Raw genomic sequence first — 23,972 nt, forward strand, 5'->3', positions numbered from 1 at the left:
AGCAGTGGTATCAACGCATTGTAGTATCTAAAACTATAGATTGTAAATTAATTTTTGATATATTTATGATAATAATTGTAATAATAATATTATAATGCTAACAATATATTGTATATATATAAAATATTTATATTTCTTATTTGAGATATATATATATATATATACATATTTTTTTTTTTAAGGCAAGATGTACTTCACATAGAACAGATCGTGGAGTATGTATACCACTTAAAATAGAAAACAGATCTTTTTATTATTTGATTGATAAAAACGGCATATTTGTGAATCCGTATCTTTTTGATTATACAATGGGATAATTACTTAATCTTAGAAATTAGAATAGTATTTTAACAAATACATTTTTGTTATATTATATTAAAATTGTTATATTAAATAGTAGTTACTGTTCTGTAGTTACTATTTGTATTTATACATGTATATATATAAATGTACTTGATGTATATAAAATACATAAACGTATAATTTTAATACTATAAATAATCAATTATTTTAGAATATCCTTATAGATATAAATATATCGATATGTTAAATTGTATATTAGTATCGAGGAAGTTATCTTTTAAAGAAAAATTTCTTTTTCTTTTAGATTATTTATTAATATAAAAAAGGTAAATTTACAATTTATATTTTTTCCAGAATAGGAAAAAATGTGTTAGTACAATATCTATATATACAAAAACATAAGTAGTATATTTTATTGCACAGAGATTAGTTTTTTATTTATCATTTGTTTCCAAAATCTTTCATAGAATTACGAGTTGTCAGAGTAATTGGTCAATTAATAGTTAACACTATTTTTTATATTTTGATCAATATCTTTGACTTTGCCTGTCATAATATTTTCCTGAATATTTGCTATATCGGTCACTATAGCCATCATCCTGATACTTATCTTCCGCTTTATAATAAACTTCAGGTGCTGTAGAACCAACACGACCTTGCCAATAATGGGTCCAATATAAATCTTCTGGATTGATATCATGGGGGTGTTTGGCATTTCTGAATACATGTACACAATATACGAGACTTCCAATCAATGTCAAAAATCCAAACACCAGAAATACTATTCCTAAGATCCTAAAGAAAGATATTTATGTTGTTAAAAATATCTTACACACATACATATATATATACACATGATACAAACACAAATTGCACAACTTGTTATACAGTGCTCTTACCAAACAACTAATGGTTGGAAGAATTGTATGACAATAACAAAGCCCAGAGTAATCAGGATCAAGCCAAGATTAAGAAGTAACATGAGGCAACAGACACCCTTAGTGTTTGGACAGAATGGATTGGGTGTTGACATAGTTTCCACAATTATACCACCTTTCCGTGACGTACGAGTTTTCACTGTCGAAGTACCCGACCTGCCGGAACCATAGCTGTAGTGACTAGGCGCTCTGTGATCCAATCTGGAGCTTGGTGCTAGACTATAGCGTGATACCCGACTGTTTATAACAAAATACATTTTACATTAATATAATTTATATTATATATATATTATATCGCGATGTTTAATATATGCATATATATATTAACAACCTTATGTCAGAAGTGGCTCTATATGCAGCGCTGGTGACATATATATCTGAACCATTGTCACAAATACTGCCGTGCGAGGCACTTTTACTAAGCGGATGTAAACTATGTTTCGAAGATCCAGACAATACTGAATCGCGAGTATTGTGCGCGCTTCTGGATCTTTTATCTTCTCTGTCATATCTGTCTGTATGATTTGTTTTTATTGGTTTTACCTGGAAGAAATTTGAAAATATAGAGATAATATATGATATATTAAGATCACAAATATAACTCTTTTTTTTATTCAAGAAAATATCTTTGTCATAAATATATATTATACCATGGTAGTATGTTCGTTGGCAACGATATATTCAGATACGGTACGATCTGAAGGAGCTCTGTGGCTCTCTTCTCCATCTGTAATGTAATCACGATTTGCGCTAATATGATAACCAGCATATCTGGAAGTATGCATTTTTGAAGTCTGTATCAATGCACTCGCGCAAGGATATTAAAGACAAATATCAGTAACATTCGTGTTTAGAGTTCATCTAAAACAGAAATAAATTTATTTATCAATTAATTATTAGAAATTACAATCTTTAAACAATAAGAAATAGAATATTTTTTTATGCTTATTGTGAGCATGCAATATATGATAAAAATATATTTTTTTATTATGTATATTGTAAAATTTTAAAACAGCTTCATATACATCATTTATACTGCATCAATCTACAACAAAAATACTTTATAATATTATTGTGAAAGGAATAAGAATTATATTCGAGTTTTCAAAAGATTCTTTTTATATTTTCGATTTTATAATTTCACTTAACAAAATGCTTGATGTAGCAAATTTTACTGGACTATCTGGACTTTTACTGGACTTTACTGGATATCTTTTTGTTATTTGAAAATATTTCAATTGAATTATATAATGCTCTCTGCACAATTAAATACATCATTGAAAAGGTATGGCATATATTTCTTTAAGTATACTGTCCGCACATATTGATTGCAAAATACTAATACATTATCATTGGATTGTCTCTTGATCGTAGGCAGTGCCAGCATTGCGTACATCGTGCTGGGCAAATCCTTATTTAGTACGATGATGTCATTTGGCAAGGACATGTGCAACGTCTTCGATCGACAATGCACACGACAATACCCTTCGCCTCCGATCATTCCTCCGCGACTCTTTTTCAAGGTAATACTTCATCAATATCATTTCACAATAAATTGTTGCATTTTATTAACAATATACGCATATTTTATCGAATCGTGTCATATTTCTCTGACCTTTCTCATAAAAAGAATGTTATAATCTCATTTTTTAAAAGTAACTACAGAAAATTGTGATTAATAATTATTACGCGTTCCAGTGCAACGGATTAATCGAATTTGATATGTTGCATTTTATTCAGAAATGCTTGGAGCCCCGTAAAAAAGTAAATATATATTAAAATGAATCGCAAGAAATTCTCTTAAATTAAATATCCCATCTTCCAGATCAGAGATCAATTTCAATATTTTATTAATTTTTTTCTTCGCGAAATTAATCCCTAATCAATCCTCTTTAATTTGCCCATCCATTGTAAAAAAAAAAAAAATTAATAGATCTGTAGTTTAAAATGCTGAATAAATGATTAATTTATTCTCATCAACTAACCGATTATTAAAATCCTGTTTTGCGCATTAGTCGCGTCACTTTTAAATAAACTCGTATATTCTTTATACACAAATATTAGCGGACAATGAAGCGCGCAGGCGCTACAGATCCAATGCAACCTGTGCGCGCAATATTTCTTTCCTTAATACAGATCCCCGGAAAAAAAAGTCAATGAAAAAATATCGCGCCAAGCTCTCCGTACGTATGGCATTGAGAGATCACTTCGGAGATCAACGCAGATCTCCGATATCGGGATTGCTCGATATATTTGTATGTAGCTAGCTCTTGAGAAGAGACCGATTGCCATACCCTGTATTTCATCCGCGTCTTCCCCGCATCGATCCTTATCCGCAGATAATTCCTCTTCTCGTGGAAACGTGCTGGCCGAATCTGGATCGTCGCGACATATCGATCGCTCGGTTACACGAGATGAGAATATATTCAACGCCTCTGGTCCATACCACGTACTTTTTCTTCCTCCGTATTTCTCTCCTCAAAATTGTTTGTACGCATACACTTGTTCAAAGAGCACTCGTGACTCGCGACGATGATCCCGGCATCGTTCGCGGGGATCAGCAACCTTGCGCATCGCTTTCGGAACCGATCCGTAAAATCGAGACGCAATCGTCGAGTCTTGTTCTCGCTCTCGTGTCCGCTCTCGTCTCGCTCGCGCCGCTGGATGGCTGGAATCACTGAAACGGCTGTTACTCCAACTGAGCGAAAGGCGCATTCATCGTAGCATACGGTTTTCCACCACGCTTCTGTAACACCTTTAAAAGGCGAGCTCAGGTGTATATACTGCTTATTGTTAGCGCAATTCTTACGTTCTCCGCCCGCGATTGCTCTCGATCGTCCCGCCCGTATCGCGGACTATTCTTCCGCTTCTACTACTATGCTTCTAATACTATGTAGATTAGATGAATTCAGACAAAAACTGAATTGCAAGAGACTTTCGTTTCGAAACATTATTCCAGAATTTTATTCAATTTTAAATGTATCATACAAAATACAGATTATACTGCTAACGAGATATTTTAATTCCATAAATAAAACTGGAGTTTTATTAATGAGTTAATCTTTTTTTCATGTAGACATATCCCAAATAACATAAAAAGATGTCAAAAGATATCTTAAATATATCTAAAAAACGATAATAACCTAATAAAAGAAGATAATATTTTTTAAAATGTTCTTAAAAATTTTTGAGAAACATTGTTATAAATATCTTTATATAGTGAAATATTTTTATAAACATTAAAATAATCGGTTAAGTCTCCTTTTAATCATTAAAAAAATGTTTATAATAACATTTGGCTATTTCAAACGAATATTTCATATAAAATAAATAATTATAATAAACAAAAAATATTAAAAATACATTTTAAAAATATTGTCTGCTCATTGCGAAGACGTTCTTTAAATCGTTTTTAATCGTTTAATCTTTTATTAATTATTTCCGAAATTATATAATATAGGGATCGCGGCTTTACTAATTGAATGCAGTTATGTGTGCAATATAGATGTAACAACAAAAAATTTTAAAGTTAAATTTATATTGTATAACCGTGTCTCTTTCTTTAATAATAAAAAACTGATTCATCCTGATTTTGCGGAAATCAAAAATTTAAAAAAATCTCTATCTCTCTCTATAATAGTTGTTAAGAATAAACATATTTTTTTCAAACACTTAATATTGCGGAAAATTATTAAATTTCGATTATTTTATCATACTTTTTTTTTCTTGTATCACTTATTTTACATTCAAAAAAATTTTTATAATTCATTTTTCAAGAATTCATTATTATACCTTGGCATTTCCGATATGTAAGGTCACGTGCGGTTATTTTCGATCATCATGTTTAGATATATTCGCGTGCACGGATGACTTGATTAAATAGTTCAAAACATATTTTTTTAAATATATACACACAAGTTATTATCTATTTTCCTTTTAAGTCATAATGCACGAATATCTAAACGCGCGACTGCAGATGCCTAATGAATCTAAACTGCGAAAAGGCTAGTGAAAGATTCACCCTATATCCTGACAATCTGATATCCAATAGGAGAATTTGTTTTTTAGGGATAAAAATGGCGTTAGTTAGAAACCGCACTTGCCATTGGCTATCAGACTGTCGTATATTGAACGCAGGTCCAATGAATCTTTGATCACATTTCCTTCTAATATTTCTTTCCTTCGATGATACACGGAATGAACGTAGTAAAATATCGCCGAGAGGGCAGCACGTGATCGCCTATAAGATCGTCCGGCTAGCCAGCGTGCCGCATCTGCATTTCTGAACCTGCTGATGACTGTTAGCGGAGAGCGTTGCACACGATCGTTGTACCGCGTGCATCGCGATTGACATAGACCCGCAAAATTTTCTCTTGACCGATTAGGACTATGAATTGACGCGCGGTACGATACCGGAGAGCCTCTCGCCGTCCAAGCGGCCCCGTCAAGTTCCGTCTCGAACGACGATCTCGCGAGGTGAGTTGCGTGCGGTTTTCTCTCGAGGCATCGGTGCACAAGCTGCTTCATCGCCGTGTGTTCGCGGAAGAAAAAATCGAAAATTTGCTCGTATATCTTCTCTAAAAATCAAATTGGACCAGGCGAGGTCGTTCGAAAATTTCCTCACCGTTCGTTCATTCCTTTGCAGATACACGAAATTTGTTTTGCATTCGGGTATTTATACATACCGGTAGAAATTAAAGTATTATCTTCAAATTATCTTGCATCAGCTTTACAAAAATTGCACAAGATGTAGTATATACATCGAAATTAATCGTAGAAAAATAATCTTTTGTTTTATTTAGCTTTAAATGGACAAATAAGTATAGAGATGTTATTTAAATGTAGGATGTTTGTGAGACATTTTGTGTTTGGATTATTTTATATATATATATATATATATATATATATATATATATATTTAATACAATTAGTATCCTTTAGATATACTGTATGTCCTTAATTACTAATTATCTCTGAGAAAAATTTTTAAGTGAGATGTTTTTTTACATGTTAAGTAATACACATATGCTATCCATTAACAGATGGAAATAAAATTATAAATAATCCAGTTTATTATTTTTTTCTTTCTATAATTCTCTTTTTCTTTTTATTTGATAAAATTCTCTAATAAAATAAATTTTGAATTATTTTATCTACTACAAGTATTATTTATTATATCTTATAAATGTTGAATGAATATTCTTGTCTTATATTCTAGTGCATTAAGTAGGAATGGAGTTTGGAGTGGGCGATGTCGCCCAGATATCGGCGGAACTGGCCCGAGTGGTTGAAGTAATAATGTCACCTGATATATCTCAGCAGCAACGGCTGGAAGTGTACAATGCTTGTGAAAGATTTAAGGAATCCTCACCGTTATGTGCACAATGTGGCTTATATCTAGCGCAAAGATTCCCAGACAGAAGCTCGGTGGTACGTCATTTTGGTCTACAACTAATGGAACATTGTGTGAAGTATAGATGGACTCAGATCTCGCAGTCAGAGAAGATCTTCATCAAGGAAAATGCGATGAAATTACTTCAAGAAGGCACTGAGCCATTGCTACAGGAAGAGGCACACATAAAGGACGCACTATCGCGAGTGGTAGTTGAAATGATAAAGCGAGAATGGCCTCAGCAGTGGCCTACTCTACTAGCCGAGCTTAGTCAGGCCTGCACACAAGGCGTGAGTCAGACTGAACTGGTCTTGTTAGTATTTCTTAGACTGGTGGAAGACGTGGCGCTTCTACAGACACTCGAATCCAATCAGAGGAGGAAAGACATATACCAAGCATTGACTACAAATATGGCAGAAATCTTTAGTTTCTTCTTAAGATTAATGGAACAACACTTTTCGGAATTTCAGAAGAAAAGTGCCTTAGGACAGACATCCGAAGCTGCAGCACACAGTAAAGTCGTTCAAGTAAGTTTTTGTAAGACGAGTGTCAATGATTAATATTTCAACCAATTAAAATTTGTTTCATCATGTTATCATAACAGATAGTACTGTCCACACTAACCGGATTTGTCGAGTGGGTTTCTATAAACCACATAATGGCTGAGGACGGAAGATTGTTGCAAATACTGTGCCTCCTACTGGGCGATCCTATATTTCAATGTTCTGCCGCCGAATGCCTGCTCCAAATTGTAAATCGCAAGGGCAAAGCCGAAGATCGAAAGCAATTGATGATCCTGTTTTCTGAAGAGGCATTGAGATTTATTTATACGGCAGCTACCACACCACCGCTTCTCGCCGGACCTACGAATTTCCACGAGAATCATTATTTATTTCTGAAGAAGCTCACACAAGTAACTTTCACGATAATCGCACCAATTAATACTGAATCAATTTAAATTTCTTTTGTGTTCACAAATTACACAAAAAATAACTATTATTTATACGATTTTTATTTCAGGTACTGACGGGTATGGCGACACAACTTTGCACTTTATGGGGAAAAGATGACGCCTCTAGCATACGGCCAACACACTTCAACCTTTTTTTGGACACTGCGCTCACATTTACCATGTACTCGAGTCTTACACTTACGCATTTAGCGAATACAATCTGGGTGATGTTATTTAAGCATGAACACATCAAGAACGATTCATTATTGCTGACATACGTGCCCAAATATGTAGAACACACAGCGCCCAAGCTAGTTCGTGTCGCATATCCATATGGTAGACAGAGCAACGGCATGACCACATACTATCTCGTTGATTACGATTCGGAGGAGGAATTCAATATCTTTTTGCATCGCTTCAAAATGGATTTGTTAGAGGGATTTAGGCATGCGACCATGGTAGCGCCCTTAGTAACGTTCACATATGTGCAACAGTGGCTAACCGCGAAAATTACCAAGGGTATGGTGGATCTGCAATACAAGAGTGATCAGAATGATCGAGAGTATCTCGAGTGGGAAGCCCTTGCACAAGCACTGGACTCTGTTGTGTCCAGAATCTTGTTGATCAATGAGCGGCCAAGTGTGCAGACTGGTCTGCAGCTGTTAGAACTTTGTCTAGGTTACTCGCCCCAAGATCCTTGGTTACTATCCGCTCTATTATCCTGCATAAGTGCGCTTTTCGTGTTCCTATCGATGTCAACCGGTTCGATGGCCATGCCGGGCGTCGCTATCTTGCCACGCGTTCTTGAGAAGATCTTCGCCGCGTTAGTGTTCGAGGCGCCCGGCGAAAACGAGCGCAATCGCTCACGTGCGACCAAAAACGTGCGACGGCATGCGGCTAGTCTCATGGTGAAGATCAGTCTCAAGTATCCGCTACTACTTCTGCCGGTATTCGAGCAGATACGTACAATGGTACGCAATCTGACGCGAGAACCGAGTCCGTTATCTCGAATGGAGAGTGTCATGCTGTACGAGGCGTTGCTTCTCATCTCCAATCATTTTTGCGACTACGAAAGACAGAATCGATTCGTTGCGGAGGTGATCGGCAACGCGTCCAACAAATTCGTCACGCTGGGCACGGAATGGTTCAAGGGACCAGCGGAATTTATGCAATTCGTGGGATTGGATAGACCATCAGTGGAGAACATGCTAGAAGATTCGGCTAGATACAACCGCAGTGATCTCATGATGTGCATTTGTACCGTTTTGAGTGTGGTCAAGCGATGCTCCATTCCAGAGGATCCTGATCGCGCGGCAAGAGGTGGTTTTGTTGCTGCACTCAGCGAGAGTGGTAATCCGGTCTACCGAAATCCCGCTGCACCCCACGTAATTCCTATCTTGCCGACGCTATTTGCATTGCTGCGAACGATGAATGCTCTCTTCACTCCCGCCGCTCTTTCCCTTCTTTCGGAGGTAATATTATTTCTCTCAATAATATTATATTAAAATATTCAAAGTTTTTGGCTTTAAATATGTTTTATTTTGCTGATCAATAGTTTCTTCATATTAAACAGACTTGAATATACAATTATTTTTATCCTAGAGTTACAAAAATGCTTATGGACTTTTGGAATCGGAAAAAGCGAATCTATTGGGTGTAAATGTGACCAATGATAATACTAGTGAGACGGATCAGACCTCGAGCACTTCCCTGGTCCGAATGCAATCATTTCTCAGCACAATTCACGATCAGTGCTACCATATGCTAGGCAGCGGCTGTCATATGATCGGCCGAGATTTCTATCAATTGCCCGGATTTGCACTAGCGTTGCTAAATTCAGTTTTCTCGAACATGGAGGTAATCTAATAAAATACTATTTCGATTTTACCAATAATCCTTTAATTTTCATCAATTTTATGTTATATGCATTCTTTCTTAAACAGAAATAAAAAAAAAATCTAATTCTCCAGGTGATTCCAGACTACAGACTGCGGCCGATTATACGTGTGTTTATGAAGCCATTCATATATTCGTGCCCACCAGCTTTTTATGAAAGCGTACTAGTACCTGTATTGGCTCATGTATCTACACATAGTGAGTATGATTATCATAATTTTTATTTAATTTTTTTATGTTTTCTATCATATCGAATAAATTTAAATTATACATACCATGCGGTTTTGTTTCAGTGTGCCAAAGATTAAGCGCAAAGTGGCAGTACATTACGCGTCTCTACGAATCCGGTGGTTTGGACGAGAATACCGACACACAAGAAGTCATTGATGACATGCTCAACAGAAATCTGACCAGAGACTTCGTGGATGTGTTAAAAGTGGCTCTAGTCGGTGGAGCTGCTAGCGATGCTGCGCCTCCAGACAGCATGGATCAAGACAGTGGGGGCATGGCAGTGGATCCACCTCTTTCGCGAGGAAACAGCATTGTCGCCGAAGTCGTCAGCGAGTTGGGGGCTTTCGTTCTGCGTCATCCGTCCACCTGTCACAGCGTCGTCCTATGTGTATTAGGGTAATACGATATACAATTATAAGATGTCCGTTGTAAGGCAATAATACCGTACGAATTTCATTATAAAGTTATGAGATAAATAAAATTTTTTTATTAATTTTTATATATTTCTTTAGAGCATTTTCGATCCATATTATATCTTATTATTTTTAGGGCGCTTGCATGGAACGATTCAAACGCGAGTCTCAAGGCGACGATGTTGACTGGACCCGTAGTACGAACACTAGCAGCTGATGGTAGTCTCACTCCTTCCATGGCAGCGCACATCATGGTCGCCGTTCTCCAAGGTTTACAACTGCATGGTCAGCACGAGGCCAATCAAGGTTCCCTCATTACCCTTGGCGCACAAGTCTATGAATGTCTCAGACCTAAGTTTCCAAATATCATCGAAGTGATGCAACAGATCCCAGGAGTCAATCCTGCCGACTTACAACGGTTCGATGAAAAAATGGCGGTGGTCAGCACAAAGGGCAACAAGGTTGAAAAGGGAAAGAAGGATCTCTTCAAGAAAATTACAAATCAGGTATACAATTGCAATATTCAAGATAAACATAGATAATGCTTTATTAAACTTTATGCCTATGTTTAAAATCTTGTTAAAACAAAAATTTGTAAAATCAAATGCATGATTCACGATTCTTTTATTGTATCATACATTAAAAATAATAATGGCCGGGTTTTGATACGTCTTTTACAGCTTATTGGCAGAAGTGTAGGTCAATTGTTTCGCAAGGAAGTTAAAATAGACAATTTACCGCGAATAGAAATATTCGGCAAATCTCAAGTGCGCGTGGACGACATATCGAAGAACGCCACTGATACGGGAATAACAGCATTGTTCGCTGGGTCTACGTAGCAGACAATTTTAGCGAATCATATTTTACATAGCTGGTTTAACTCAATAAACAATTATAAATTATTGTAAAAAGATTTTTTCAGAGATGGCTATACAATGGCGCAAAAGAAAAAGATATTCGAGCCCTAAAATCTGCTGAAATAGCGTATTTTTTTCTGACAAAGAATACGAGTTTTCGACAATTTGCAGATATGACGAACTATATTTAAAGCGCGATTAAATATCGCCTTACATTGATATATGCATTTTTGCATATTTAAAAATTGCAAATTTCAGAAATTGTTTTTTATTTATACTTGTTTCAAAATGTTTTGAAAAATGTCGGTTATGATGAAAATAAAAAAAATGATATATATAAATGGCGCACAAATTTTAGTAAATATTGCAATCATTAAAAAAAAAATCGAGGTGATATTTCAAGAATCTAAGGGCATTTCATGCTCTCAATCATTATCTGCTTGAAATAAAATCTCGGATATATCAAATATGAATTATAAACACATTTGATGAACACGTCATCAGATAATTATTTACGATGACTGACTCTCAGATAGATTTCTTTTTTTGCTCATTTTGAAATCGATCGTCAATTTCAAACTGCTAAAGATTCGGCGATACAAATATAGAGAATTTTTTATGTTCTGTGGTTATTCTTATTTATTCTAATTAATTTCAAACAAATGTGTGTGAGCAAGTGACGGTCGATCTCGTTCGTGTTCATCATATTCGAAATTGCGAACGTTCTCATCATTCAACATTCAATCTTCTAAGAATATAAATTTATTGATACACGTAATCATTATTTTAACATACATTTCAATCACATCATTGTTAAAAAACAATTTCCGAGATATTTATATACATCACACAATGCCTTTCGTGGCATATGTACAGGACATAAGAATTGAGATGGACTGTGGAAGGATTGTACAATAAGACAGCAAATTATTATGATAAGGAACTAGCGAGCAAAAAGTTAACAATGTATGCAAAACGAGCAATTTAAAAATCGTAAAGTTAAGTTCTATAAGCTTTCTATAACCGAAAGAAAAAAAGAAGGCACGTTCCAAGCTATGACTGATTTGTGGAAAACCGAATATTGTAGTATATAATTCATTCTCTTTTTCTTTTCTTTGCTACTTTTTGAACTAGGTCTCCAAAGTCCATAATATCTATAGCACATTAGGTTTGTTCTTTTTAGCTTTATGAGAGTTTTCTTTTTTATTTTTTTTAAAGTATAAATTTGCAGAAAGTGCGGCTAAAATGAGCAAATCTATTGCATTATATTATATTATAAGGATTCAAAGTAAAATTTATTCGGTGTCATATTTATACATATAAGTATATACACACACACATATTGTACAATAAAATCTTGATTAATCTCATATAGCGGAATAGAAGAGAATGAACTATAATCACTCATCTACATACTTATACATATATATTTGTTTCAAATGTTCATATTATATAATTCGTTGATTTTTTCAAAGGTATGGATCGATGCCGGAAATGTATCTATATATGCAACAAAAAGTCGATCAACGTCTTCCTTACAACCGAGTTTTCTCGCGAAATAATTGAAACTGGTACAATTTACGAGAATCAAATTTATATAGTACTACATTTACATATGAATCGAAACGGCAGTTTTGATCAAGAAGATTTACACGCGAGAATATACGAAGAAATATTTGTATATTATGATGACAATCTTAATGTAAAAATAGAAAAAAAACTTCAAAAGTAAAGCCAAACGTACAAAAAATGCTTGAGTAAATTATGGTTGATTGAAGGATATCTTCAACAATTCATCATCAAGTCGAAAACCATCATCTACCATAAAGTTCTTTCCAAAACTTGTAAAAAGAATCAAAGTTAAAAAACCAGTTAAAAAAAGATAAATAATTGTAAAGAAATTTTAAATATGATTTTTATAAATCATTAATAGTCCAGTGGTAAAAGCCTGAAAGCGAGAAAGACTCGGATTTAATACCAGATTCAGCGACTTCGCTCCGATTTTTCTAGTCTATTCCTCGCTATACTCCTATTTTTTGAGTTTGTCTTATCTTTACGTTTGGTCTTAATATAAAAATGCAGTAAACTTTCAAATGACGAGATTAATGCATCAAAAAGAATAAGCAACTGATTAAACGTGGAACTTAATTGCAAACTGTTGCAAAAATCGTTATAACAAGAATTCAAATGGTTTAGAATCTTAAATATGTTTTGTTAAGGTGGTGTCAGAAGAAATTCTCACACCCACACACATACAAACAGACATGAATTACTACCAATTCTACTATAGTATTACATTACAATATCACATATCAAAAATGTTTTAATCGAAAACTTTTTTATTATCTCATCTCTCGTTTGTCTTCTGGTTTGACTAGGACATTATATTTTGCGCGTAAAAAATGGAATTTTTAAACATTATATTTGATTTCTGTCTCGCATACTTTATCTATTTTATCTCTATCAGCGACGTGTTTTAATTTGTAATTTAAATTCGTAAGTTTGCATTATGCACTATTTTCTCAAGCATTCCATTTATATATATATATACACACACACATATATACATATATATATACATATAAATACATATACATATACATACATATATATATGTATATGTATTTATATGAATATATATAATCACATGTACAATTTATAAATTGTATGAGAGTGTAAAAGTAGCTATCAGACTTAATTTACAATTAACAAAAAAAAATCTATCGCTTGTAATGTGTAAGATGATCTCTTTCAAAAGCATTTACCTTTTTTATCAATGGAACATTGCTGACAAAGAGATAGTACAAGTGTTTCTTTTTCGTTGCATTCTTGCCGAATCATTATTATTTGTATAACGGAAACACCTGATACACATGTGTACATTGAAAGTTCGCACATTGCCACAATTTCTCATAACGTGTCATATATACTTTTTTTTTTTTTTTTTAGAATAGTGCATGCCATTACGTTAATGATATACGTGAATATCGACAAAATGTACGCAATGGCACAAAAAAATAATTACAATAATTATCCGGGAACCATTCTTCCGGAGTATTACAAAAATCTGCTTATCTTACAAACAACCATTTTCGATTACTTTATTGATTTGCTAAATTATAGATCAATGAGTTTGTAACAGCACTATTTTTACAATGACAATCCTTTCTTTATTATTGATAATATGACCTATTGGATTACATCACATTTGTATACTTATGTATTTAACTGATTGTTACATGTAAATTATCAAGATTATTATCCAAATATTTTCATAACGTTTGTTAATACATGTATATGTGCATATAGAATATCCTATAAATAAGGTACAGATTGGTACTACCTTATCTCAAAAAATAAGCATCTTTTTCCTTTGGTAAGATTTTTGGAAATGCATTGTTTTCGATATCTCGATCAAGAGTGCAATACAGTGCATTTGTTATTTCTTGATTCTTCCCGTAAAAATTTTGGGATGTGATTTTATTATAAGGTTTAACATTTACATTACATACATTAATGTTTATTTTGTTAATATCAGAGCCAAAAAGCACATTTTGCTACAAGAGAGAGTTCTTTCTTATATATACGAAAGAATGTCTCTCTCTCTTTCTCTCATATAAAATGAAAATTTTTCATTATAATAATTTAAATATATTAGACTTAATTATAAAAAAATTGCCAAAATTTTTACACGAAATCGATCAAGAAATAGCAAATGCACTGTATTGACATATTAAAAAATAAAATTTTGACAAAGTAGTACCGATTTGTACTCTATATGGGATAATCTATATATATATATAAACAAAGTACGATAATTACTTTGTTTATATACATATATATGTGTATATGTGTGTGTGTAAAAACAAATCATTGCACTTTGTTATAATATTAATGTTCCGACGTAACATTATTGATTTATGCCAGGCAAGAAGGAAGCGGAAATCCGCTTATTTTCAAGACCTTGCTCGTTTTTGTACATCAACTATAGCTAAATCAGCTATAATATCTTGTATATATTATATTGTAATAAAGAAATTACATTGACAATAATATGACATGTTTGTCATTAATATGCTTGGCGTCTTTGTCTCGTTGTCCGCAAGACATGTGTATGTTGATAAATATACATACACACATCCAATTTACATAATATATTTTATTTGATATCTCTCACACACGCGTATGTAATATGTTTTCTTTTCAATATCGACGAATATAATAAACATATATTTATATATTATCATTACATGTTATAAATCATGATGTTCATGGATACGTTTTGACTAATGAGCTGTTATCTCTCTTTCATTATATATTCGATATATAACGCAAACACTTATAATTGACTCTCTTTCTCTTATAATTTTCGTACGAAATATTTCACGATACGACAAATCGATACATTGCACAGTTTATTCTGTACAGCACCACAATTCTCTTTCGATTTCTCCGAAATGAGGATCCTATACTTTACATAGAAGCTATAAATATTTTACAGCATATTTACAGAAATTGGGATCTCTTGATATCCTTTCTATATTATACATGACATTACTTTCACGTGAAACAATATTTCATTAAGTTAAATATTGCTTAAAATTACAACCACATTACGTGCAGGATATACAATGCCGATTGTGATCCAAACCCAAATTTATCGCATTATACTTGTATCGTATATACCGCATATAACAAATACAAAGCGCCTAGTTTCCTTTTTGTCAATATAATCCAGATAAATTCTCAAAATTTGTACACATATATGGGGTACATAACAATATGCATAAATACTATTTCTTACAGCATAAAACCATCAATCGCTTATCGTTAAGATTTACAAAAAAATGCAGTAGAATATTCTTTGGAATCCGAGTAGCAGGTTCGTGTCCAGATGTAACGACAGAGACGTTTATATGGCTTATAATGTGCGACAAGAAGCACTTTGTTATGAGCTTGTTACTTGCGGCCAGCTGCTCGCGTGCTTTGTTTGGAATGTGTATAATGCAATTTATTCAATGCACGTATGCATTGTACAACAGACTCTAAACGAAATGTACGCTTTTATATATGCATACGTTCTGGCTTTACTTCCCTATCTTTGGTCTTTGGTAAAATTATTTTTCATCATTTGTTATCGCTAAGACCCTAAAATTTCACTTCATTCATCTCTCCTTATCTCTTCTATGTAGATTAATTTTCAAACGACGCTTGTATATAATTTATCTTTCTTCCATCACATATGTCGTGTTATAATATAAGACAGGAAGACAAGACCGTGTAAATTTATTTTTTTACTTTTTAAAATTGATTTATCTTATAACGGGGTATTTCCTCGAGTTTCGTTGACTTTTGTCGCGCAGGACGCATTTCGCTGTTACTCCTAGAATATTGAGAATAGAATAGAAACGCAACATTTTTTAAATCAATTTATCAAAGTTACATCGTAAAAACATTTCATTATCACCGTTCATTCGTTTGAAAAAAATTATATATTTTCGAGACTCGATTTATAGGAAACAAATATAGATCAGATACATCACAAATATACACATATATATTCGCGCAAGAATCACATTCGTATAATCTACACCCATACACAAATATAATTACTACCATTTCGATGCTCAATAACGTAAAACGTTCCTAAAAAAAGATTCCTCCGCCCCTTCTCTCATCCAGTTTTGTACTTGAGACAAAGGCAGATCTCAGATAATCTCCCAGGATATACATATATATCTCTTCCCATTATACATATATAATATATATATCGTTCGATATTTACAAAAATACAATAATAACATCTCTCATTAATAAATATCTTTCGTTAGCTGAGTTTGAGCAGTCAACGGATAAGGCGAGTATGTTTTCTTTTTCAGTAGGGCACATATACGACTATTGTTCGAACAATATGTACATATGTGTATATATACGCATATATATATACACATCTTTCTTCCCACTTTTCCTTTTTAAATCTGTTTTGTTACACGTCTCTCTGATCATTATTTCAGCGTAAATCGGTTATTAATAATGGCTCTGTCCATCACATTAATATCTTTCACAATTTAAAAAAAATATATAATAAAAAAATTTGAGTTTCCGTATAGTGTACGAATTGAATAGAATTGCACTGATAATTTTTCCACTTCTTATTTTCAAATATTTTATTAAACATTTATGCACATTATACTTTACATCTATATTACATATTATCATGAAAGAATAAATAGAAAGAAAAAAATCTTTAATATTTGGACAAGAAAATCCAGATATTATCAGTGGAGAAATATTTTTTTATAGTGTAACCAATGCATAAAATTTGAAAGAAATAATTGGAAATAAAAATCGGAAAAATTAATGCAATCTAATTCACACAATTCAGTTCATATGCTCTCCGAAAAACAAGCACAGTAAAATATTAAGCTATAAAAAATGTTCAGATACTAAAAATAGCCAGATCCTATTCTAAATGCTATGATCGTTCAGGCCACGAACAGTTTCGGATCCTCTTGATATATCATAGCTATACAGAATATCGGCACGGAGCTTTTAAGCGTTGATCGTCAACCAGCATTCTTCTTCTTTCCCAACAACAAAAACACATCCATATTGTCCTTGCCCTTGACGTACACCTGTCCGCGCGGCTCGAACTCATATCGTTCCGACAGAGCATCTAGACAATTGCCGGCCATCTGTATCCTACCGGCGACCCCGGTGGAATCCATTCGTGACGCAATGTTGACCGCGTCGCCCCAGATATCGTAATACAATTTAGTAGCGCCAATAACGCCGGCTGTTACATCGCCGTAATTGTAACCGACTCGTAGGACCAGCTTGAAGCCCAACAGATCCCGATTGAAATCGTATATCACTTTGTGCATCGCTACAGCAAAATCGAGCAACTGGAATAGATGCGTGTATTCGTGCTCGCTTTGCTGCCTCACTTGTGGATTCAGACCACTCGCAGCCATGAATGTGCTACCGATTGTCTTGATCTTTTCGACATTCGCGTATTCCAGTTTCTCCAGCAGCTCGTCGAAATCGCCTATAAGCTCATTGAGCACACGCAGATATTCCTTACCGCCCAGATACGACTCGTCGTACAGCTCGTTGAAATTGACAATACTGGCGAAGATGATGCCCACAGATTTGTGATTCTGCGAGTACTTGGCGGTTGTCTTCAGCTGATCAGCAACATATTTCGGTATAATATTATGCAATAACCAATCGGCCTGATTCTTCATTGATTGCACGCGCGTCTTATCGCGCGCTGCAACCGCATTACCGTGGAAACACAATCTATAACTGATCTCAAATTCACGATTCAAAAACCAGACCAGTAACAACAACAGCACCATATCTAAATATATTTCTGAATTGTATAATCTCTCGTTATACCCAGTGTAAGCCTCTCTTCGAATCGTAGTAAACGTTTCTTGTCGCTCTGTATGTTTCGCGATCGACATTCTTGTCGCAGCAGTCGAGACGACAAAATCTCTCGTTGCGTTCGGAATACTTCCCGAACCATTTAAATCGCTCCGTTCATTCGTGAACGATTTGAAAAAATTTGGATACAATGCCGCCAATTGTGCCGATTGCGAGCTGTTACCAGGATCGCTACTACTATTAATACTACTGAGATTCTCCTGCTGATATGGCGATATGTGACTTATCACAAGACAGATGAATAGTACGCCGGTGAGGGTAACTAATAGATTCTTCATCCAACAATTGAGCTGCGTGAAATTGCAGAAATGGACTAGCCCGACGAAGATTAGATAGCTGTAGTAATATTCAAAGTTGCTCAGACTCCGAAAACTGTTACACGTGAAATTAAGCAAGATGGAGATGATCGGTAAACCGACCAAAATTGCGCCACACGCATGCCACGGATACCATCGGGAAAAGAATCTAAAGATACTCTGCGTGAACGTCGTATGAGCGATGTGTGGATAAAAAAGCTGCCGAATGCAGAGTAACACCGCGATAACTTGAATAGCGGTGGTGAGCACAGAGAATATCATGTAATAAATCGTCGGTTTGCAGAGAAGAAAAAGCGAGATTGTGATAGCCGTGTAGACCAGGGCAGATATCAAGATGTCGAAATACGTATTGAATCTTGAGGTAGCCAAGGTAGGAGGATTATCGCCAATACACTCGCTGGCTTTGTGCGCATTTTCTCGGTATTCTCTCTCCATTTCCTCGTTCTTGAAAAAGAGAGTAACGCTTGAAAGCGGCGGTTTGACGAAGTATGAGCGCTGAGAGCTCACATTGTCCTGTACGCACCTTTAAAGTAAAAGATAAAATCTTAAAAAAAATTCAATATTTTTAAAACGTGCTGAAAAATGATTTACTTACTTAATTAATTGAAGATCGGATTGCTTGCGTAATTTATGAAAACACGCACCGAATGTATCAGTTACCATCGGGGGAAACGGATAAGGGGGCACTGATGATGAAGGTTCATGAGTGGAGTTTAACGTTGAACTAGAGGTATAATAACCACTGACCCTGTGTCCTAATAAATCACCCTGGGCCATTCCGTTCAATAGGAACAACTGCAAATCCGTAAAAAAATGTCTCATAAAGCAATTTATCTTATCTAGTGATTAAAAATATATCAAAAGATAATACAAGATTTATAAAAACATACCTGTTGTTGTATACTACTTCGCCTGCTATTACTCTTGATACCGGAGTCTTTCCTACTGCAAATGGAAGAAGCATGACTAATCGGCTCTTGACCAGATAATAAAGGACTAGAAGGTACAGGATTTGGATCCATTTCAACGCCATTACCCAGAGGGATCTATAATAAGAACCGACCATAAGCGCTAACCACAGTCATAAAGTATGCGATAATCAGAAAAAAAAAAGATAAAAAGCGCCACTAACTCGTCTAAATCCATTGCATTCCTCATATGTCTGCATATCGAATTTTGTTTGTCCTTTAACGATATTTCTTCCTTCTTCTATCTCCAAAGGTATCATTTCCTCGGTTGTTCGTTGTCTCTGTAGATATTTCCATGGCTTACTCCGCACTTTCTTTTTGCCATAACTAGCGGTAGACGTTGGACTTTTGTTTGAATCCTCTTTTTCATCCATAGTATCACCATCGTTTTCAGAATCCAAAATACTAGGCAAAGAATTGGCCTTCATCCTGTAACAGCTCGCGTTGGTGACCATATGAAGATAGTGATGGCGCGGTTTGACTTGATTGTTGCACGATGCCAAACGATTCCGCGATTGCATCAACGGCGAGATACTCTTGGGTGACGTAACATTTGTAATAAATTGATTCATAAAATCTGATTTACGGGCTCTAATAAAATAAGTTTTAATACCTGAAATGATAAAAAATGAACACGTGTACATAATAAAAAATTCAGAATTTTTTTTGTATATTATTTTACTTACCATTAACTAGTTCTCCATTTTCCGTGATGTATTGGTCTCCCAAAAATCTCAAAGTATTTTCACTCAGATGTACACGGCCAGGCTTTCCCGTGCTCTCCAATTTGTTTGCCAAAGTCACGTCATTCGACCAGACGTCGAATTTAAATCTTTTGGTACCTACAATTCCGCAGAGTACGGTGCCTGTGTGCACACCCACTCTCATGTTTACGCCTTCCCGTCTCTCGATGTCAAATTGTTTTATAGCTTCGATCATAGCTATTAATAAAATAAATAATGTACAATATTAGTTTCATGATTGAGATTTTCTGAGTATTATAGTATCTGGTATAATGTTGCTTGCACGTACCTAGCCCCATTTCTATGCAGCACTTGGCGTGATCGGACCGCGGTTCAGGACATCCGCTAACGCAATAGTAGCAATCCCCTAACGTAGAGATCTTCTCGCATCCATGATGCTCGCAAAGATCGTCGAAACGTTCGAACAAATCGTTGAGTATGCCTACGAGTTCCTCCGCGGTTTTGTTGGAGCTCATTCTGGTGAATCCGACGATATCAGCAAACAGGATACTCACGTCTTCCATAGAATGCATATTAAACGGGCGAAACAACGAACGGATGTCTGTGTTATTGGATGGTATCGAACCTTTCTTCAGAGAATCCTCTCGCTCTCTCTCGCGCTCGCTCTCCTCCATAAGCCAGTCCGCAACTTTCGGTGGCATCACTGAATGTATCATCTTCTCTTTCAGTTGTTTTTCTACTTCCAATTGTCGACGAACCAGCAGAGATTGACCGACCTTCATAAACGTACCGCGCATTCTTACAAAGGTCATTATCAAGATGTGCATGCCTATCAAATGAATACAAATCTGCATCAAGATCCTTATCGCGAGATTCGTGGAAAAGTCGATATCACTGGCATCGAGCATGTCATCGCTAGTATAATTATCTCTAGAAGATGCTTTTACAGTTGAGTTAATAGTGGATCTAATCATGGATGGGATGCTGGAATTTAATCTCGTCAAGATACTCGAGTCAATTATAGCACTATACAATCGTTGAGCTATCGGTTCTCGTTCTAGAAATCCGGATCCCATATTTTGTATTATATCTTTATCTTCATGTAGCATCATCGATATCGCTTCTGTACTGCTAATTGTTGTAGTAAGTTCACTAATATTACGTATCACATTCTGTAGACCAGCAACAATTAGAGGATCCTTTAGGGATGAATGCGTAAGTACTAATGTTTTCTCCGCCGTCGTATTATTCAGTCCTGAGGAATTATTTCGTATAATCCGTTCGCTGTGTTGCATATCCTTCGAGCCATACAAATAGGCAGTCAAGATTTCAAACATTAATGAGTAAAACGTGGCTATCCCCACGCAGGCGTAGAGCGGCATCGGCAGCACCGTATAAATTATCAATAGAATTTCTGAGCACAGAGCAAAATGTCCGACCAGCGTTAGTCCGTCCACGTGTGGCGGCACCATGGCAAGGAAGAACAAGGATAGGAAACAGAGCGTGGACGCGACTCCCAGAGAAGTCGTCAGTACATAAGATCTGTAGTAATCTGTATATGTTAAATAAAGTACAGCCGATACCGTGGCAGCGACGATACCGAAAAGACCCGCTATCGCCGCCCATGTCGATGTTTCGTTCTCTATTCCGATTATTACAAAGTACATCAGCCACGATAAAGACACCAGCAGGATGTATGTGAGAGCATATCTGTAAGAAATAATAAATGATCAGAACAATCTTCTAATTGTAATCAAAATACAGATTACTTTGATCACATGTATATATATCATATTACAAACCGAAATCTTAATCTAATTTGAGGAAAGGCACTTCTCTTAAACTGTTCCTCAAGGATTTCCGAATCAAATCTGGGATTCCACCACGATCTTGGTGCTGCACGTTCGAACGGTACGGGTAGGCTGATACCGCAGCATCCCAAGCCCTGAGTACTATGCGCCAAGTATGTCTGTATATATGGCGCTAGAGATATGTGAATCTCGTCCTCGGCATCTTCGCTATCATCCTTTGCTCTGGTAAAACTGACGGATGAGCCACGTTTCCGATTCAAGTGAGGAGACATATTGATGATCTAATAATATTGAAAAAGAAGTAATGATATTGATCAGGAATATAGAAAAAATATCTAAGCAATATTTAATTAGATTAAAAAGTAATATATATAATCTGAGAAAAATATATATATTGCTGATAAGATTGACGAAATTATCATCATTTGTTCGCATATATTATAAAAATAATTCTATGATATAGAGTATACTGAAAAATTAAAATTATATTTTATATGTATATTCTTATTAGATAAATATATATTTTTCTTCTCATACATATTTTATACATATAAAATTTGCATCTCTTTTTTATTCCACAAATAAAAAAGAAATATATAAACTATATATATATATATATATATATGATTATACACATACATACATATTATACATATATAAGACAATTACTCTATTGATTGGCATCTGTAAATATCATGCAGCTTAAACTATTGATATATGTATTGCTGTTGCAACAATAATAAGCAGCAGCTGTATAAAACACATTTAACAAACGCTACCAATAAAGACCTTCACAGTGGACATCTTTTGCTCTGGTTCCTTTGTGTTACATTATTACAATAATAAGTATAATACTAAATATATAGTCATATAAACATACACACAAAATATTTAAACGATAAAGAAAAATACATTTTATATTTATTTTAGAATATCAACCTTCTTTTATCAAAATGATTCGTAACAGAGAAGCATCTTTTTTATTTTGTAAAATAGATTTCTTTACACATATTAACGACAATATAATTACAGATATTTTATACAAAGTATTTTTCGCAAATTTTCTCATCTTATGTACATACATCATTACAAGCGCGATGTATAAATTGTCAACTTCAATGTCAACTCATTAATTATTATTTGACGATGTAAATCAGACATGAGATTTAAGAGTAATGATTCTACGAGACTCACCGCAAGTTGATTCGTTTCAATCAAGGGCGAGAACGCCGGAAAATTTGAGAAATCATCCTCCTTAATGACATCGGAGGTATTTGCGAGAATCAGCTAATGTCATAGAGCGCCATTTTTTTCGCGGCTCTCCTTCGAGCGACCGTCACAGAGGTGCGAAGAGACCTCGATGAAGTCAACGCCGAGGCACACGGACGGCCCGATGGATAAATTATTACGGGTGTAAAAATATTACGCGTTTCCGTCGAAACTGTTAAAACATTCTCCGCTACGACGTTCCGCAGCCATTTTGAATCCATCAACTGTTCCTTTAGGCTGAGTCTACAATAAGTATAATAAGCCTTTAGCCTTCTGCTCTAACAATAAGCCCTAAAATATGACATAGTTTTCGGCCAGAAATATTTCACGCTCTAATCTTTAAGTTTTAAGCGCGCTGATCAAATCCCAGTTTTTAAAGCTTACGACTTCAAACTTTTGATCGATATAATTCTAAAGACTAAAAGCTTACTACACCTATCGAGATGTGTTGTAGATCCGGCCTTAATTCTCA

At 34.8% G+C, this 23,972-nt stretch overlaps 3 protein-coding genes across 3 annotated transcripts; 1 reads left to right on the top strand and 2 right to left on the bottom strand.

Moving 5' to 3' along the window:
* Positions 1-626: 626 nt before the first annotated feature.
* LOC138938460 (uncharacterized) lies at positions 627-4,026 on the bottom strand. Its single transcript, XM_070305448.1, has 5 exons — positions 3,536-4,026; positions 1,892-2,102; positions 1,573-1,784; positions 1,203-1,478; positions 627-1,098 (listed from the first exon to the last, which is right to left on the bottom strand). Exons 2-5 carry the CDS (start codon positions 2,024-2,026, stop codon positions 831-833), a joined length of 891 nt encoding a protein of 296 aa, XP_070161549.1. The 5' UTR covers positions 2,027-2,102; positions 3,536-4,026; the 3' UTR covers positions 627-830.
* A 1,486-nt stretch (positions 4,027-5,512) lies between these two features.
* Ranbp21 (exportin-5-like protein Ranbp21) lies at positions 5,513-13,544 on the top strand. The gene is made up of 9 exons (XM_070298168.1): positions 5,513-5,717; positions 6,460-7,160; positions 7,238-7,546; positions 7,654-9,057; positions 9,188-9,442; positions 9,556-9,679; positions 9,775-10,108; positions 10,262-10,631; positions 10,806-13,544. The coding sequence occupies exons 2-9, from the start codon at positions 6,474-6,476 to the stop codon at positions 10,962-10,964; spliced, it is 3,642 nt and encodes a 1,213-aa protein (XP_070154269.1). The 5' UTR covers positions 5,513-5,717; positions 6,460-6,473; the 3' UTR covers positions 10,965-13,544.
* Positions 13,545-13,617: 73 nt separating this feature from the next.
* Ac13e (Adenylyl cyclase 13E) lies at positions 13,618-23,824 on the bottom strand. Its single transcript, XM_070298155.1, has 8 exons — positions 23,426-23,824; positions 22,223-22,512; positions 20,749-22,130; positions 20,403-20,657; positions 19,881-20,329; positions 19,639-19,794; positions 19,344-19,543; positions 13,618-19,271 (listed from the first exon to the last, which is right to left on the bottom strand). Exons 2-8 carry the CDS (start codon positions 22,501-22,503, stop codon positions 17,549-17,551), a joined length of 4,446 nt encoding a protein of 1,481 aa, XP_070154256.1. The 5' UTR covers positions 22,504-22,512; positions 23,426-23,824; the 3' UTR covers positions 13,618-17,548.
* Between the last annotated feature and the right edge of the window lie 148 nt (positions 23,825-23,972).

Source organism: Polyergus mexicanus, unplaced genomic scaffold (assembly GCF_030449975.1).
Source record: "Polyergus mexicanus isolate NDT 795.1 unplaced genomic scaffold, iyPolMexi1.0 SCAF_1, whole genome shotgun sequence".
NCBI lineage: Eukaryota > Metazoa > Arthropoda > Insecta > Hymenoptera > Formicidae > Polyergus > Polyergus mexicanus.

What these genes read in the sequence shown, in the direction of transcription:
- LOC138938460 (XM_070305448.1), bottom strand. Translation starts at nt 2,026, where the DNA reads ATGCATACTTCCAGATATGCTGGTTATCATATTAGCGCAAATCGTGAT. An exon ending in AGAGCCACTTCTGACATAAG is followed by an intron (nt 1,479 to 1,572) that starts GTTGTTAATATA and finishes TGTTATAAACAG; the next exon opens with TCGGGTATCACGCTATAGTC. An exon ending in TTCCAACCATTAGTTGTTTG is followed by an intron (nt 1,099 to 1,202) that starts GTAAGAGCACTG and finishes ATCTTTCTTTAG; the next exon opens with GATCTTAGGAATAGTATTTC.
- Ranbp21 (XM_070298168.1), top strand. Translation starts at nt 6,474, where the DNA reads ATGGAGTTTGGAGTGGGCGATGTCGCCCAGATATCGGCGGAACTGGCC. An exon ending in CACACAGTAAAGTCGTTCAA is followed by an intron (nt 7,161 to 7,237) that starts GTAAGTTTTTGT and finishes TTATCATAACAG; the next exon opens with ATAGTACTGTCCACACTAAC. An exon ending in TTCTGAAGAAGCTCACACAA is followed by an intron (nt 7,547 to 7,653) that starts GTAACTTTCACG and finishes TTTTTATTTCAG; the next exon opens with GTACTGACGGGTATGGCGAC.
- Ac13e (XM_070298155.1), bottom strand. Translation starts at nt 22,503, where the DNA reads ATGTCTCCTCACTTGAATCGGAAACGTGGCTCATCCGTCAGTTTTACC. An exon ending in AAATGGAGAACTAGTTAATG is followed by an intron (nt 20,330 to 20,402) that starts GTAAGTAAAATA and finishes TTATCATTTCAG; the next exon opens with GTATTAAAACTTATTTTATT. An exon ending in TCCGATCTTCAATTAATTAA is followed by an intron (nt 19,272 to 19,343) that starts GTAAGTAAATCA and finishes TTTACTTTAAAG; the next exon opens with GTGCGTACAGGACAATGTGA.